Source organism: Zootoca vivipara, chromosome 1, assembly GCF_963506605.1.
Source record: "Zootoca vivipara chromosome 1, rZooViv1.1, whole genome shotgun sequence".
Lineage (NCBI taxonomy): Eukaryota > Metazoa > Chordata > Lepidosauria > Squamata > Lacertidae > Zootoca > Zootoca vivipara.
In genome coordinates this window covers 61,095,425-61,113,811 of record NC_083276.1, presented here as the reverse complement: position 1 = coordinate 61,113,811, position 18,387 = coordinate 61,095,425, and the positions used below count along the sequence as shown (strand labels likewise).

Below are 18,387 nucleotides of genomic sequence, written 5' to 3'. Positions count from 1 at the left end.
TGTAGAATTGTAATGGAGTTGTGACTGTATTATTGCAAAAGAAAAAAAAAGAAAAGAAAAGAAACTTGCCAGCTAAGATAGGAGTTCATAATCTTTCTGAGATCATAGCTCATACATTTTTTTCTTGAGTTTGTTAAACATTTTTTAAAAATTCTCTACTAATGTCAATTCAGAAAAAGTATATCATATTAGTACCCATGTTGCATTGGGTGAGACTTTGGTAAGAGAGTCCTATGTACCGGTAGAAGGAGAGCAACTCTCTTTTGCTAGAGGGTGGAGGAAATAGTGGGTGACAAACATGAAGTAGTACCATTGTTTTAACTTGTTGGGGTAGGGTGTGTGGAAGGGAACCTTATCTTTACACACACAACACACCATAGTGGAAATCCCCCCTAGTAGCACAAATAGGGGTATTTTTCATAGTGTCTAGTTTTATGGATTGGGAGCAGGGCAATCTATCTGCAGTGGAATATTGAAGAGAAATCCCTCATGTGCCGTCTTTCCAATAAGCATCAACTCCATGGCTAGGCCAGTAATTAATTAAAGACATAGCTGCACACTGCACAATGAGCAAACATCTCATTCGGCCTTAAGGTTGCAGTCCTATGCACACATATATAAGGCATGCCACTTGCTGGAGAGTGGGCTGTATGAAACTACGGGGAACAACAGGATTTTATATTTATTTATTTGTGGCACAAAGAAACTAGTAAAAGACTGTGCCCCCTCCTTCTCAACAATGGACCTGCCACTAGTAAGCATGCCTGGGAATCAAAGGACACAGAGATAGGCTGGCTGTCACCCATTGCCAAAAAATCTCTTATCTCCTTATGCATACTTTCTAAGAGAAACACACACTGACTCCTACAGCGTTGCCCAAGACAGATATTGTCAATGTAATACGCATTTCAACCTATAAATGATATGTAAATTTGACACTGAGAAAAGCCCATGATTTGGTAACTGGATGAATAATCCCTTGAAGTTATGATATTTACAAGGCAAGACATACACTGAAGGTTAAGCTGCTTCTTATCGAAAGTGACAGAATTCATGAGCACTGAGACTCTGAATATTGTGTCACTTTTTTAAAAAAGCACATGCACGCATTAAAACAACAACACCTGAGTCATATACACTGATGGAAAGGAAAAGCTTGTGCAATTACAGCTGGGGCTAGTTAGCTTTTAATAGGAAGACAAAGTCAAGGACTACATACATAACAATGGCTGTCATCATGAAAGTGTTCTGTGATATAATTCTGTTGCAGAAGGTATAATTCTGGCTCAAACCATGATTCCCTGACAACCTATTTCACAGTAGCAAGTTTTCAAGGGCTTTGTAATCATGGATAATGTACAGATTTACAATAATGAGGTGTCCATGAGTAGAACAGCAGGATTATGACCCATTATTTTCCCTCAGACACTTTCATGGCATGTACCAGTATGAGCAATATCTCTGAAAGAGATAATATTTCTTGGTGAATGATGTTAAGTAAACAAGTTGAGTATATTAAAACCCACCTGTTAGTGATTTCTAACCCTGGAGTGTGGCTCTACAAGGCTGTGACCAGCAAATGTTGCTAAGAAGAAATTTAAAGTAAATTTATGAGCCCCTCCTTTGGTGAGACACCTGAGGAATTCCAAGGGGAGCAATGTTTCGGAGTCATGATGCTGGACTAGCAGCTCTTATGCTTTTAATGAGGTGCCTTTGGATTACCTTGTTCTCACCCCGAAATAAGTATTAATAGCAGAGTGTCACCTCTGATAACAGAGTTCATGCCCACGGTTCCATGGAGAAACAAAAGGGGTGTTCAGCTCTGATAACATACACAGTAAAAGCAGGAAGAGCAGGCATGTCAAACCTGCGGCCCTCCAGATGTTTTGGCCTACAACTCCCATGATCCCTAGCTAGCAGGACCAGTGGTTGGGGAAGATGGGAATTGTAGTCCAAAACATCTGGAGGGCCGCAGGTTTGACATGCCTGAGGAAGAGGAAGAAAGATCACTAGCCATGTGAGCTGCTGGCTACACCACTAAAAATTATTGTGAAGGTGGAAAGGTGGAAACACATGTAATGTGAGCAGGTTCTTGGCTGCATGGAGGAGTCTCATGTGTGTAAGCTCCTTTTCCACAAATGCTGAATGTTCAGACCCCATAGTAGCCAGTCAGTGCATCAGAACTAGGGCTGTTCTGATTGAAAAGGATCATTTCTCAGCCATTGGAAATTACCTGATTCCATTACACCAGCCCTGCGAATGTGACTAGTGGGCATGATCTTTCCCCCACTCATATGTTCACTTAAAACAATGGAGTGTACATATTTGTACATCCCTACAATGAAATCTGAATGACCCAAGTTAGTAAACAAAGGGGTGGGTGTAAAAAACCATGAAATTTCCTGACTGTCCAGCCTGGAGTTGTAAGGGTATACATGGACATAATCAACTTGAGAAAATAAGTGGGACTTGTCTATACTGTACTCCATGAAAAAAATCCTTAAAGTTATTTATATAGTAGTGCTACAACAGAGGATTACTGGCACACGGATGGCAATTGCTGGTATGTTTGGTGATTACCCGTATATGCAGCTGCTATTACACAACCACCACTAAGGCACCAATGGTTGCCATTATATGTTACTGGATTAGTGAAGCATTTAAAATTATTGCAAGTTTTCTGCACTGTTGCTTGATTCAACTTATGCTTTGCCTTACTGCATTTCAGTAATAACCAAGTCCTAAGGAATGCAATGGGATAAGATTTCAGTCATAACCAATTTGTCTCATTGCTTTCAGCTGCAATTAGTGGCAACTTCCCTTTGCAGGAATAGGAATTATATCAGTAAGGTCTGTTGAACGGTATATTAATTACAGGCAGTATCAATAAACTGCATACCAAATAGGATAGATTATGTACTATAACAGTTAACTATGCAGATGAGGCTTCTATAAGAGCAAATATCCCAAATCTTCTTCAGCAACAAGAAAAATAGTAAAAAGTAACTTCAGTGACAGTAAAGATAGGTTTAGCATTACCTTCAAAATTCATCCTAATCTTTCAATGAATTTAAAATCCTTCTTAGTTCCAGTTTGATGGACTTTCAGGACACACTCTCATTTTTTAAAAAAAGAAGAAAGAAAGATACCTTGGTGCTTGTCACTTGAAATGGAATTTTTGAACCATTTGTAACTGGGGATGTCTGTCTCTCAGTCGGTCTTGAAGGGATTATATTTGTAGTGGGAGGCTGGTTGTGCAAAACTGAAGACAGGCAGAGTTGTACGGTCTCCTTCAGAGCCTTCAGCTGTGACTCCTGAGGGGGGAAATGTCATTCGATCTTAACAAGAGATTACAGAGGATCATATTTTACTCTGCACTTTTTATGTTCGCGCTCTTTACAATTTTCAGCAACTAAAAAAACTGAAAGAAAGCCAATGTATGATCGAGCACACAAATGAAAATAGGAAACGGGCATGTGACACAATGGCTAAGTGTACTATTCCATTTTTCCCCATAGGAAAGAGGCCTTTCTGTTTGGGAACTCCTAGCTTTTGTCTCACCTCAGCTACCTGTGTTTCACACACTGGAAAGAGGACAGGATAGCAGTGGATTCTCTGCCCTTGTGCTTCTTCCAGCCTTGGGTCAGCAACTTAGCCTTGGCCATAAAAAAAGACGGCATGAACTGCTCCAGAATGCCTTGGAAGGTGGTGGGCTATTCTCTGTTAGATGTGATAAAGCAGCTGCTAGATGGCCACATATAACGGATGTTGTGCATTGGATTTCTGACATTATCAGGGAACACTATGCTTCTAAGGGGAACGTGAGAGGTCCCAATAATCCAATGCACTGCTAACCCTACACCATTCCTCACTGCTGCTTGTACAACAGATGTTCTGACTGTGATGTAGGAGTAAGGAGTAAAAACAAGCCCCCCATGGGAAGACTCAAGCCCATATCTTCTGTTGCTCATCACAGTGTTCATTCCAACTGGACTACCAGATGGATTCTGGTGCTGATCCCCATGAGCATTTTGTCCTGGTTTTCACCCTTTCCTTGGATACGTAGTCTGCCTCTTGCAAAAAGTTTGTTTTCCTCACCTGGGCACCAGGACATTTGTGCTAATTTCTGAAAAGTGTCTATGTGGGGAATATTAGGTACTGGAGAGGATATTGGCTATGTGACACGTGTACTGGATTATTGGTGCCTTCTCTGCATGTGTACGATGAAAGCATTATCAACAAGACACATCGACCAGTGACTATTGGCATATTTGCTGGAGTTTCTGGGGATTTCATTATGGTGTTGCTTCTGCTGCTGGTGGAACCAAGAATTGCCTCACATTATGCTGACATAATCTAGCCACCTATCTAGATGAGATTGCTTTATATTTTAAAACATATTCCTGTCTCAAGACAATTTTCACACAACACACATTTTCCCTCTGTAATGATGCTGTTTGCTATAGTTCTTACAACATCACATCTTTTTGGTCCCAGCTGTATTTGGGTATCTGAAGTTGTAAAAGTCATAATGATGCTCTTGCCCCTTACTGAGCATGTTGAGAGAGAGGGAAGAGAGATGGCTCTTTTTCATCATCTTCAATGAACAAATGCCTGTACTTAGACTGCCATACTGCAAGAACTTCCCTCCTCTCCAGGGGGAATACTCATTATGCATACAATCAAATATATGTCTACAGTTTTACAAGAATAAGATCCTACGTTGACATATTAGACTGCAATCACTGTCTATTAATAGTGCAGAAAGATGTGCTCAGAAGAGTTCTTACTTTGTCAAGAGCTGCTTTCTCCAATTCTTCTTTCGCAATTGCTAGTTTTTGTTCCAAGTCTGTAAGCTGCTGTGCCTGTGGGAAATTTAAAAACAAATTAGCTGGTATAAATTATAACCCTATTTCGTCTAGCATTTCTGTGAGGAGGGTGCAAGAGTTTTACTTTGGAAGGTAAGAAAAATAGATGGAATAAAAAACCCCATCTTGTCAATATAACAGATTCTCTGGGGAATATTACAATTGATGAATTGAAGGAGGCCTTTGGTGTGGGAACATTTTATTACAGTATCTAAATCCAGCCTTGTTCAGATGAATGTTTTGTCATTGATTTGAAGGGGGGGGAGAATCTCATCTTGTGTTAAAATATTTACAATCCCCATCAAAGCATATGTGTTTCGTACACAGTTGGTAAATAAATACTGCATTGTATGTTTCTAAGATGCTTAGGATAGAACTAGATGTTGCAAACATGTGGAAATACAGTAGCTAAATTCTACTTTTCCTAGTGGAAGAAATCATCTTTAGGATAGGTAATGTGGAGCAGAAAAGCCAAGAGGAGTGTTTCCTTAATTTTTTCTACACTCGTCACATCTCTATGCAAATTGCTTCGCCTCCTTACATTTCTTTCATCTCACATGCATGTTTGCATCCCCACACATGTTGTCTCATGAGATAGAAAACATACCTGAGGGGTGGGCATGATAAGAGGTAGGAATGGTGCTTCCTCTAAGACTGCTTTTCTGTATAGGTGGTGTGAAAAATGTGCTCCTAATTGCTGCTATTTATTTCATCCTAGATTTTTCTCGGACCACTAGATAGAAGATTTGTAGCTTAGGCACTGCTTAATTTCTTCAATGTAAGGAAGCAGCTATTTTTTCAAAGGTGTCCCACTTCCTAGGTTCCTTTCTGATAGACCTCAAGGTACTAAGCTACATGTCTTGTTTCACTTCTGTTAGTTGTTGTTGTTGTTGTTGTTGTTGTTGTTGTTGTTGTTGTTGTTGTTGTACTTACCCTCTGAGAATGAGATAACTGCTGCTATTGAGCTGGTCAATTGTTTTAGAATGGACTTGTGGAGACTCGTTCTCCACAGAAGGATTCATTATGGCAAAGCAGACTTAGCACTGTACCAGTGCAGCCATCTGCAGGAAGCTCAACAACCCCTTGGTATTAGAAATAATGGACAATGGAACATGTCAGAAATTATGAATGGTGTGGGAGATGGGCTTGCGACAATGAGTGTCACAGCACCATCCAAATGGACATGAATATGATCATTCACCATAGTGGAGGGAGTAGAATCAGTGCTGCTTACTGGGGCCAGGAATAATTATTCCTAAAATAGAAACCACGTCTTACAATGAAACTAGCAAAATTATTAGTAGTATAATTGTTCTATTTGTAAATGTAAATGGCTTTGTGGTTACATCCAGTACTTATATAGGGAAAGGGAGAAAGGATACTGGACCAGATGGTTATCTCTGCTGTAATACATTTTTATGAGGCATTTAACTTTTTTTTTTGCACATGAATTGCTCTGAAATGTTTTAACTCATAAGTCATAAAGGACATCACATTTAGGGCTCTTGGCTAAATATTTCCAAACAGGTAATTGCTAGAGCTTACTGCTAATTTTTCCCAAAGATGCCACCATCCAGATGTCTGACTTTCATATTTCCTTTACAGAACTACAGGAAGAGACACTTTCAGCCTCTCAATCATTAATGTGTGGCATTGGTAGGCTGGTAGTTGGCATGAAATGCAATTTAAAAAATGGCATGCACTGAATTAAGATATGATGCTAAATATATTAAATAGACCCTGAGCAAAAGCAATGTCAAAGTGAATGGGAATTCTTCCACCAATATGAAAAGTAAATTAGGAAGGTTCAGTGAAAAGTTAGATATTTTAGAATCATAGAATTGTAGAGTTGGAAGGGACCACGATGGTAATCTAGTTCACCTTCCTGTATTGCAGGAATCTCTTGCCCAATGCTCAAACCCATGACCCCGAAATTAACAGACTTATACTCTACCAACTAAGCTATAAATCCCATTGACCTCAATGCAGGATTTCAGTCCACACAAGGACTTGGATATTCAACTTAACTGTGGAGACTCATGTCCAAATATCTAGTCAACCCCGCTCAGTGGGTGCTCCTGAATCAAGCTAAGTATGTCCAAGTATGTTTTAATTTTTGTAGGAGTGCCCATAGTGTGATATTTCATCCAAGTATTACAGTGGGCTACAGATGAAGTTCAAGAAAGAATAGCCTTTGCTGAGAAGGGGGGGGGGGTATTGTGCTATTTATTTCCCCTCCCCCAAAATAACACCAGGAGTTTTGTGTGCTCCAGAAAAAGGATGGAACAGTTTTCAGCCTTCAAAGAGGAGAGCCCACCTAAGCTGAAATTGACAAAGAACAACATGGAAAAGTTCAGAAATGTCCCATGCCAGTTCCTGTACACCATCAGCTCACCTTTGTAAAGCAGTATCCAAATGGCTTAGAGTCAGGAAAGAAAGTCTGATGGACTTTCTAGTTCAACCTCGGTATCAAAACAACCTAAAACCATGCCATTGTTTTCATGAAAATCCCTCAGTGAGGGAAATTCCAGAAATTCTTAGCTATGAAAGGTTGCTCTAGTGTATAGTGAGGCTATGTAAACCAAATCCATCTCCCTGTAATTTAAATTCAGTTCAATCATCTCTAATTTTGTGAATGAAAAAGCTGCACCTGGAAGAATCTGACACCAAAAGTATTTTCTTGCCATGGCTGCCATTTGCAGTCCTTCCAAGATAGAAAATAATGAGCCCAATAGTGTATAAACATTCTTATTCATATCAGTAAATCCATTAGTAGTTTAGCCAGAATAGTCTTTTAAACAAGATATATATGCATTGCCCTACCTATCATTTAATCCCATTTCATGAGAAAGGGAGAGGAAGTGTGTGTGTGTGTGTGTGTGTGCGCGCACACACACACACATACAATTGACTTTAATGTCTGAATCTATTTCGCAAATCCTTTTTCGTTCACAGGCCATTGAATCAATAAGCTGGAAGTATCAATCCTCCTGGCACATAACTTGTATAACAAACTTGCAGTAGAAAGCTGTTTGGTTCAACAGATTGATTGGTCATTTGAAAGTCAATCATGCTTAAAACCTCTACCTTTTTATTCTTAGATTATTCCTAAACTCCCTTTCAAAGTTGTTAAGAAAAAAAAACTTTCATAGGTTTCCATTTTGATAAATTATGATGCAAATTTGGACTTTGCATTAAAGATGATGAAACATCTATCAATGTAGCAGATGAAGATTAGCCATGGACTGTGGAGACCCAAGAGAAAATCTGCACTCTCCCCACCAGTACTTCTCACACTATCCTATCTCACAGGGTTGCTGCAATGATACAATGGGAATGTGGCTAACCCTGTGCTGCCTTGAGAACATTGGAAGAAATGTGGGGTTCAAAAAGGGATAAAATCAGTTGTGGTGTTCAGCCTTCTGAAATGAATTCTCAAATGCATACGCTGTCCACGGTTGGCCTCCGAAAAACTGTGAGTAGAAGGCTGAGGGCCTTTTACAGCCCCCACCCTGGGGCTTTGTGTCCCCAAAATACTTGGAGGGCTCTCCAGAACAATCTGTGCTGTGGCTCAGGGGCTGCTTTGGAAAGATAATCTGTGGAACTGGTGACAATCTGGTGCTTTCTGCTTGCTTCAGAAGGTAGGATATGGCCCTCCAGGTTGAGGTGGGGAGATCGTTATACTTAGGAAATGTAACTGGGAAATGAGGGAGAAACAATCTTGGGGTAGTCATTATGAGAGGCATATTGAAAATTAAGATGTAATAGTAAAGGAGTGTATCACTTCAGTACCAGGAACAAAGGCACAACATCAGAAGTGAATTTTAACAGATTAATGTTGCTTTTTTCAAGTGCCCGTTGTGAAAGTCTTAGCAATTGTTTCTCTCTACTGCAGTGGTTTCTAGACTTGCTTCATTTAAGCAACCCTTTTGATAGTAAATAATCTACCAAGTACACATCTTCCACAGATTCCCAGCACTTTGCAGAGGACTCTGTCCAGGGAGCATAATAGACTTCACATTTATTCAAGACAATAGGCAGACGTGATAGGTTTCATCGTTGCAAGCAAACAAAAATTCACTGTATGTATATCTGACAAACAAATAAAAACATAACATCTTTCAAACACAGAACATAAAATGTGATATAGTATGTAAATTATGTGTATTATATTTAAGGCTACCTACTTATGCAATATATAATATAGAACAGAAACAGAATGAATACATATTGTTTTTCACATGATACACATGAAATTTTAATAGGATTAAAGTTCCTGTTAATGAAATCCGAACTCTACACCAGCTCCCGTGAACCACAGCTGAAAAAAGCCAACGTTACTCAAAGTTGACTTAATGAGAATTCACATTTAAGAAAACCTAATATCTGATAAACATTCCAAGCATAGCTACTGTTGAATACTATTGATCTAATAGAAGATTTCAAATATTGTCCTGAATAGTAGATCAGTAGAGTGGATCCTAAGGAAAGGGCTCTTAATGACAGTGCAATATCCTTGCTTAAGAAAAGAGAACTAAAATTCATCAGTGTGCTACTGCTAGCACAAGATATTGTGCAGTTGCTTGCACAAGGTCATGCACAATTTATAAAGATGGTGTTTGTACTAAGTCCATATTGCATTAAGTTTTCAGAAAGTTCTTCCATTAGTTTGTCGAACAGGACTGTCACCAGAATTTCTGCCAGCCCTAATATTTCTAGAGTACTTTCAAAACATCTTTGGAAGTCTCTTATGCCCCACCATAGTGAAATGTTTATTTTATTTTAATATTGCCTGCTTCCTAGATAATGGTGTATTCTAAGTGGCTTTTCATAGTTAAATTGGATACTATGTTACCAAACGAAACTTTTTTCAGTATGTTGCGCATAGTTTTTATCAGAAGTAATTATATATTAAAAGGATCTTGAATTAATTAATCTCATTGAAATATTTAAAAGAAAATGGGACAATAGGTAAACACTGAGTATAAGAGGGCATTCCTAAAAGAACATTCAGTAATTGTAATAATTATCCTTTCAAATACATATCCTATTTAGTTTCAGAATCTTTCATTTTGCAAACTGCAATTGTATAACTGAGAACAATTCATTGTTTCTAATTAAACCCCTTTCTCCCCCCTTTTAAAAACCTGATCTACTCTCAGGTTACTTTCGGGTATACATGTTTAACGTTTCACTGAAAAATTAATGACAGATAATAATTGTTTTGCCCAATTATACTGAAGAGTTAAATCCTGGTGACCTGAGAAATAATTATCCATTAAAAGTTTTGGAAATGACAGATGAGACGAAAATAATGAGCAGTTTTACAACTGAAGAAGTTGCTGGCAGAGACTATTGTAGTTCCCTTTTATCCCATTCTAGCTAAGACCTCTTCAGGTGTTCAGTCTGAATGCATGATGGGGCGAGGGGAACATGCTGGGTGGGCCCCACCTCTTCAATGATTCTGCATGCGCTGGCCACATTCCATGGCCAATGAATGATTGACTTGAGCCTTACTCACACATACGGCTTCCAACAAGGGGACAGGAACCCTGGTCAATCACATATGATTCCTCAGCTCGATTTAGCAGCCAGGACTGCATATGTGTAGCCCTGTCAAGTAAGGTGGAATTGAATGAATGAGCTGTCCAGGAGAGGGTGTACTTTCCAGTTTCTCTTACTAGGTGACCTGACCCAGCCCACCATGTTTTGCTACAAGAGGAAAAACACAAAAAGGCCACTTCCTCCTCTTCCTCCTCTGCTGTGTGTCTGCTGGGCAGTGAGCAGGCGCGCAGCAGGGGAGGTAGAGAAAGCAATGGTGGCGTCTGACAAGAGCAGGGCATGCTCCATGGAGGCCTGATCTGCTGCCTTCCCCAGCTATCCGGAGCCCACTGCCCTGAGGCAACTGCCTCACTTTGCCTCATGGGTGGGCCAGCCCCAAGAGCAACATGAATGTAGCCACAGCTCCACAGTCAGGATGTTTAACATTTGATTCACTTGTGGCAGCTTTTCCCTACATGGAGATAATTTTCATTTTGAGGGAAAACATGTACAAAGTCACTTGATGTCTGTAGCGTGTTTATTATAATTGTGACGGCATTCTTCAGGAAAAAGCCTAGCCAGATTTATAGATGGATTTATCAATTTTATATTTATTAGGACTGGGTTTTTTGTTTACTACAGTTGTACCTCTTGTTACATCAGTCTCTGGTTGCGTTTTTTCACGATATGAATGTGGCAAAACCGGAAGTATACAGAAGCGCTCTGCACATCTTGCGTGTGCGCAGAAGCGCTCTAACGCACCACGCACGTGCGCAGAAGTGGCACTCTAGTTGTGGACTTTTCGGGGTGCAAACGGCACCCTGGAACGGATCGAGTCCGTAACTAGAGGTACCACCTGTATTCATTAAGTAGGCATTCTTTTACTCCTGTTATTAATGACATGTAAATTTATGCTGGAAACTGTCCTGTGATCTTCAGATGAAGGACAGTATATAAATTTAATAATAATAATAATAATAATAATAATAATAATAATAATAATAATGTCCTAAGTAGATACAGTATGTGCCAGTATGTCCTAACACTGCAGGCAGAGAACCTGCCCACCCCCAACAATATGGATGTAATTCTAATTTGGGCACAAATTCTTACAGACATGCAGCCCTACATATGTTGCCTGCCTTGTATGCCCTCTTTTCACCCCAATGCGTATCTTATGTACACAACAGTTCACCATAGAACTGTAACTACTCTACTCATCCCAGACACCTCTGGAGCAGAAAAAACTTTCATAACTATCTCTAGAATGAGAGGTTTCAGAATCCAAACAGATGTTTCTGGAATGGGAAACAATAATTTATCAGAACACCGGTGGAATTTTTAAAAATAACCTTCAGAACTCACTCTGTGTTTTTGACAAACCACTTCCCAACCAATTTTCTTTGAGCACACACTCATTTCAGACTGAAAATAAAAGTGTTTCTCTACAAGCCCTAGATTGTAGGGATCTGGACCAGAGATCTGCAAGACAGTAATAAATATGACGTTACATTATTTTTCAATTTTACATTTTAGCTTTCAGAGTTAAATAGTCAAAACACAGATAAGCAATGTAATTTAAACATTGCTTATTCCTGCATAGACATGCATATGATTGCACTGTAAGTGACTTTATTTCTAGTACTGTTTATATATCTATATCTCTCTATAAGCATAATTGTCTTTGTACTGCAGCTGTACATTCTATCTTTTCCAAAATTAAAAAAATGCATCAACAGTGTGCACTGTTAACTTGTTCTCTCCATATTAAAAGTAACTAATTACATATCCTAGCATATCCTAACAAAACTGATATTCCAGGGAGAGTAGAAGTGATAAACACATTTCAGCAACAAAAAGATTCCTTCACTATTAAAATGTAAAGCACTGTTATCTCCTCAAATTGAAATCCCTATAAAATGCATTTTTATAGTGCCATCAACCTGTCAACAGCTTGCTCTGTGTAAGTAAACTTCGGTTTAATCAACAACACTCGTGGCAAGACAGAAATGCCATGATGACTTCAGTTTCTCCTATGCTTGGGGCCTGAAATACTCTCAAACGTTCCAAATGCCAGACTCCTTTCAATATGTCAGTGCTAGTTAGCCCAGTTTCATACACCTTGTGATCTCCCCTGAGCTGAATGCAGCCAGGTATTGCAGCCTCAAAAGGGCTTTGTAGGCTGAAGAAAACAAAGTCGAAGGGTTTGTCAGCCATATAGTCTACTTGGCACTGTGTTGCACATCATAGGCCACAGTGCAGATTAGTTGTATATCATACACATATGTTTAGGCCTTTTATTTGTGATTGTTGTGGTATTGACGCTGTTCCAGCTAATTTGTTTGGGGGCAGATTCAGCACATACAGTCACATACAGTAACACCGGTTAATCATTTTTGCAAAAAATGAGATGGGTAGACTCCATTGTGACTCATATCCACACAAACTATTTTTAGAAGTGCCCATAGTTGATCTGATGAGATTTTAAAATTGCTCCAGTGATGAATATAGACACTCAAACAATGGGCTAAAATTATTCACACTGAGTGGTGATGCTGGGTCCCTTTATGTTTGAAAAGCGGGCATGGGAGACATTAAGATTTAAAATGTCGTTCTGTTGCAGTCGTCATGCACTCAGCACAATAGTTTAGAAAAGAAAAAAGAAACAGAAACAGAAGGAAAACTTGATACATTTGTTGTTGTTGTTGTTGTTGTTGTTGTTGTAATTTATATACCGCCCTATACCCAGGGGGCATTTACATACCACCAAAATTTTACCAAACTTAGGGCAGGGATTCACTTCTGCTTGAGCAATTGGGTTTCCTCCACCAAAAGAGTTGGCTCCTCTCAAAACAGCACCAGGGGGAAGGAGAGGGGGGAAATTCCATCTGGCAAGCTGAGAGAACAATTGGAGGAGTGCAACATTTAAATCCACCCTTATAGCCTGGCAGTGTCACCCAATAAATAAATATGCCTCTTAACACACTGTGCACCTTTTGGTGGTGCAAATGTTTTTGGAACAGTGTTAGTGGCTATGTTCCTCCTGCTTATGGTTCTTTGGATCCAACCCAGTTTGTTGGAGGAAGGAAAAAAACTTGGCAGGATTCCAAACCCAATTCAGTCAGCAGTTGCAGAGGAAGGAAGTAGAGCTGTTGCATCAGTTCAGTGCCTGTCTGAAACAACGAATCCCAGGATTGTTCCCCAAGCTTTGGCTCATCTTATCTGAACTTGTTAGGAGCTCTCTTCAAAGCGAAAAACTGAGATAAAATAGAGGAGAGCATTTGTGGCTTTTAGCAGGGGCTCCTAGAGTAGTATCAGAAATAAATTAAATCATTGTTTGCTTCTCCCATCTCCCTCTGCTGTCTGCCCTATTATTAACATTTAAATTGTAAGCTCTGCAGGACACAGGTCTATTTTTTAACTGATATGTATATTTAAGCTGTCATATATATATTAATGGTGCTGTGTAAATTAAAAAACAATAGAAATACATTCTAAATATGACATCCTTAGTGCAAAAGGTTACTGACTGTAGTTCAGGAAGAGTATGTATAACTACGTGAGATCTTGTTTAAGAAGAAATGTTAGTTACAATGTTTAAAAGACATAAATAATTTCACTCACTGCATGTGCATACATACATACATACATAAGAGAAAACTAGATATGTTTGTGAACAAGACATGGCAAAAGAAATGGAGTTGTTATGTCAGTGCACTGCACTAACATTACTTAAAGAATTTATAGCAGCTTTTGGATATGAAGAAGTAGATATTTTCCCCTTGTGAAAGAAATTTCACAGTGGTGACTTTGTTAAAGATGAGAAATAGATAAAGAAACTCCCAGCTAAATTCAATATGTTATCTTAATAACAAGAGATGTAAGCCTGGAGACAAGAATCTGAAAGATATTATATTTTTATTACTGAACTGCTGTTAGCATATTGTTTGCAAGAATAAGTACTGAAACCTATTTTATTCTGGATAGGTGCACTAAGGATTTCAGAACTGGCAGTAATACCCCACTCCAACAGCCCTACCCTTATCAACAAGCCTCTATACCAAACCATTCTCTTCATCAAGAATGTTTTGTCTAGGAGAAAAGAATCTATTGCCTTAGAATTAATAATCAGTCAAGAAAAACTGAAGTTTTTTTTTTTTCATTTCCCCCAAGGATGTACTGAAATGTTCATTTCTTCAAAAACTGAAAAGAATGCAAGAGTGATGCTCGAAACTAAAGATAAAACATGCTAATGTTACACTGGGCTTTTAATGTAGCTTCTAAGCACCGAAGTCAATTACATTTTATGTCTTCATTCATATATATCACCTCTTCAGTAAAATTAGGGTGTCTCCTTACCTACTGCTGTTAGGGGTTTCGTGAAACAGCAGTTCTCAGTGTCTACTAATAGACCCAGGTGTGTTGCTTTGTATATATACTACGGTGATCTTATGCAAAGCAAGGTAGTGCTCCTTTACCATAAAATAGGAAAACCAGCCTCAGAAGGTGAGGCTTTAGCCAGCCACATATGACCAGGTAGGTGAAATTTTTGATGTTTAAAAGGCCAGTTTCCCACTGCATCCGGTTTCTCTAATGACGCACATGAGGAAATGTCACCTGCAAAGGTTGTGGTTGGGCCTGAGGCAATTGCAAGGACCTCAAGATGCTAAGAAGACTACTGGGGCAATGACAAGAGGAGACTTGGGAGTAGGAAAAGAAAAGAAGCTTGAAGGACATTCTGGGGAGGTGTGATATATGGCCCACAAGGTAAGTTGCTGCACTACAACCTGAAGAATACCTTCCAATTCATCACTGTTTCAGGAGACAAGACAGAACTTAGGTTGCCCCATTTGCCTGCAGCATACCTGAAATTTTACTCAATATGACAGGCAATTCACTGCTGCTGTGCTTTTCAACAAACGGCAGTTTTGAAGATGCAGCGAGAATATCTGTGTCTCATGTCCCACCACCTTTGTGTCAGGAACAGATTGGAGCCAGAAGTGTATGTGATTTCTGCTTGGAGAATGATCCCACTGCCAGTTCCAACATGGCTGTTGGTTGGCAGATCGATAAATACTCTGACACAAACTCCCTAAATCAGGCATCCCCTCCGGATGTTTTGGCCTACAACTCCCATGATCCCTAGCTAACAGGACCAGTGGTCAGGGATGGTGGGAATTGTAGTCCAAAACATCTGGAGGGCCAAAGTTTGGGGATGCCTGCCCTAAATGATGTCCCACTCCAGGAAGCTATGGATCTGAGGGATTCAGTGTGCCCTGGCTCATCACAGATCTTATCCCCTCTACACTCGTTGCCCAAACCCCAGGAGCAAATGTGGGGGCAAGTGGCCAAGAGGTGCAGTGCATACTTGGTAGTATGAAGCTAGAATGAGCCTCGTTCTAGAGCAGGCATGTCAAACTTGCGGCCCTCCAGATGTTTTGGACTACAATTCCCATCTTCCCCAACCACTGGTCCTGCTAGCTAGGGATCATGGGAGTTGTAGGCCAAAACATCTGGAGGGCCGCAGGTTTGACATGCCTGTTCTAGAGGAAAAAAGAAGTATCTATGTGTCATCTTCCTAGAACATTAGCCCTGCTAATATTCTAGGAAGGGCTGGGAGCAGGTGTAAACTGGTTGGGTTTGTAAGAAGCTGTTTCTGGTCAGTTCCTAGTTTACTGTTACTCTGTGGTTGGGCAGCCCTTCTGCTACTCAACCAACCATGCTAGAGACCTTGACTTGTGTCATAATTCCTTGGTCTTAATGGTGAAGTCAGGAAAAAAGCCCACAACAGTGGTAGCAGAAATGCCACAAGGAGTTGCAGCTTTGCTGGCCTAACCACTTGATGCTTATTGAGAAATATGAATGTGTTGGTTTTTGTATTGATTTCTCTATGATACTGTACACACACACACACACACACACACACACACACACACACGTCTAAGGAAACAGAAATGAGTCTAAGTATCTGTGTGTCTGAAACACATTTTAAGCACACCCCTTCCCTCAAATAAATTCTAGGCGCTGTAGTTTGCCCCTCACAGAGTTACAATTCCCAGCAGCCCTTAACAAAGAGTGTGGTGTTGATAATGCCAAAGTTGCAGGTTTGAGCCCCGTATGGAACAGCTGCATATTGCTGCATTGCAGCGGGTTGAACAATATAATCCTCAAGGCCCCTTCCGACTTTACAGTTCTATTATTCTGTTCCCAGAATTCTTTGAGGGAAAGAATGTGCTTCAAATGTGCTTTAAAGGTACAGAGCAGAGAGATGGGCTAAAATAGCAAATATTATAACTGAGAGATGAGAGATTAAACCATAACTTAAGGAGACAATGCCTTTCATGAGACTATCTTCACAGCCAAATAGTATGCAGGCTTTAAAGTTGTATTCGATGCTTTATCAGAGATAGAATAGCTGACTTTCAATCTACAGACCTGGCTTGCTCACTAAATCAAAGATTGGGAGTCAGCTACTACGTAACCTTTTAGCACATCAAACAGATGTGAACAATACATTTACCAGCTGTGAGTTAGACTTTTAAAAAGACTATTGTTTTAGATGTCGTTTTGATGAGCGCATTAATGACTCCAGAAACACTGCTGCATGCTTAATGGGCTGCAGTAAGGTCTGTTTTGATACTACTGTAGCCTGAGGGTGAACAATAGTTGCAAATACTTCTGGGGATTCTTTCCTCATGAGATTTCTCTGTGTGTTCATTATATCCAGCTAGCTTCATTAATTCCAAATTCTCCAGCGCAAATGAAAAATACAAATTTTGTCCTTTGACATAGCTCTGTGAATAGTTGCATGTATGCTGTGTTCCTAATCCAGTTTTGCCTAAGGAGAGTCATGTGTCAAAGGAAACTTTTTGGCATGTCACTGGTCAGATCAAGAACTGCTAACATAAATTGGATATGCACAAAAATGCACATTGGAATGCTTATCTGTTTGTGACCAGCTATCTCAGGGGTAGGCAACCTAAGGCCCGGGGGACGGATGAAGCCCAATCGCCTTCTCAATCTGGCCCACAGACGGTCCAGGAATCAGTGTGTTTTTACATGAGTAGAATGTGTCCTTTTATTTAAAATGCATCTCTGGGTTATTTGTGGGGCATAAGAATTCGTTCATTCCCCCCCCCAAGGTCTGCAGGACAGCTGAAAAAGGTTGTTGACCCCTGCACTGCATTACATTTAGTTGGGTGCCCATTTTCATGCACACCCACATTCTGATGCACCTTCTCATGTGTAAACAACTTCTTAAAGTATGATTAAAAACTGGTTCATGGCACACATGTCCTCAAAAGAAAAGGCCTTCTCCTTTCATCCTCCTTCCTAATGTGTCCTGTCTTTCATTAATAGTGAGTCTGTGTGCAAATTTTTAATTTTTGTTCTAGATTAGTGGATTTGAGCACTTGATCGTTAGCTTCACAAAGGTATGGTGGCAAATAGGTGCCAGCATCAATTCACTGCATCCTTTTAGATTTGTGTGTATGCTAAAGTTAAGGAGATGATAATCAGGCATTATTCAGGTTCATGGGTGTTGTACAAATTACTTCAGTTCTATCCATAAGTGCCAAGTTTTCCCTTTTCTCGCGAGGAAGCCTATTCAGCATAAGGGAAAATCCCTTTAAAAAAGGGATAACTTGGCAGCTATGGTTCTATCTGTGTGTCTAAATTGCCAGTAATGGTTTCATTTATGTAAATTATAAGTTGTCCTGGACTAGGAATGTCTGCTAGGAGACTTCACAGAGCTTTTGAGAACATATAAAGGTTGCTGTTCACATACATGTAGTTTCTGGAGCTTCACTGTCTGATTTCTGATTCTGGGAGCTGATAAGACAAAGTCAAAAGTTGTCCATGGAAAAATTGCAGCTCAAATTTGGGGGATGTTGATGGGCAATTGTGATATGAAAGTGGCTTACCATCTCCCCTGCTTCCACCACTTTGTGGCAGTGGCAGTCTTCCCAATGGACACTAG

At 39.8% G+C, this 18,387-nt stretch overlaps 1 protein-coding gene across 2 annotated transcripts in view; it reads right to left on the bottom strand.

Annotated features, from left to right (window-relative positions):
* Positions 1-18,387, bottom strand: part of LUZP2 (leucine zipper protein 2) — a 293,189-nt gene that overhangs the window by 49,983 nt on the left and 224,819 nt on the right. Inside the window, exons 8-10 of one of the 2 annotated variants that reach the window (XM_060279056.1) lie at positions 11,775-11,891; positions 4,791-4,865; positions 3,150-3,314 (exon numbers count right to left, since the gene is read on the bottom strand). In XM_060279056.1, the coding sequence (XP_060135039.1) occupies positions 3,150-3,314; positions 4,791-4,865; positions 11,775-11,891 (357 nt within the window). The remainder of the gene's footprint in view (positions 1-3,149; positions 3,315-4,790; positions 4,866-11,774; positions 11,892-18,387) is intronic. The other variant, XM_060279101.1, reaches the window with a different exon arrangement.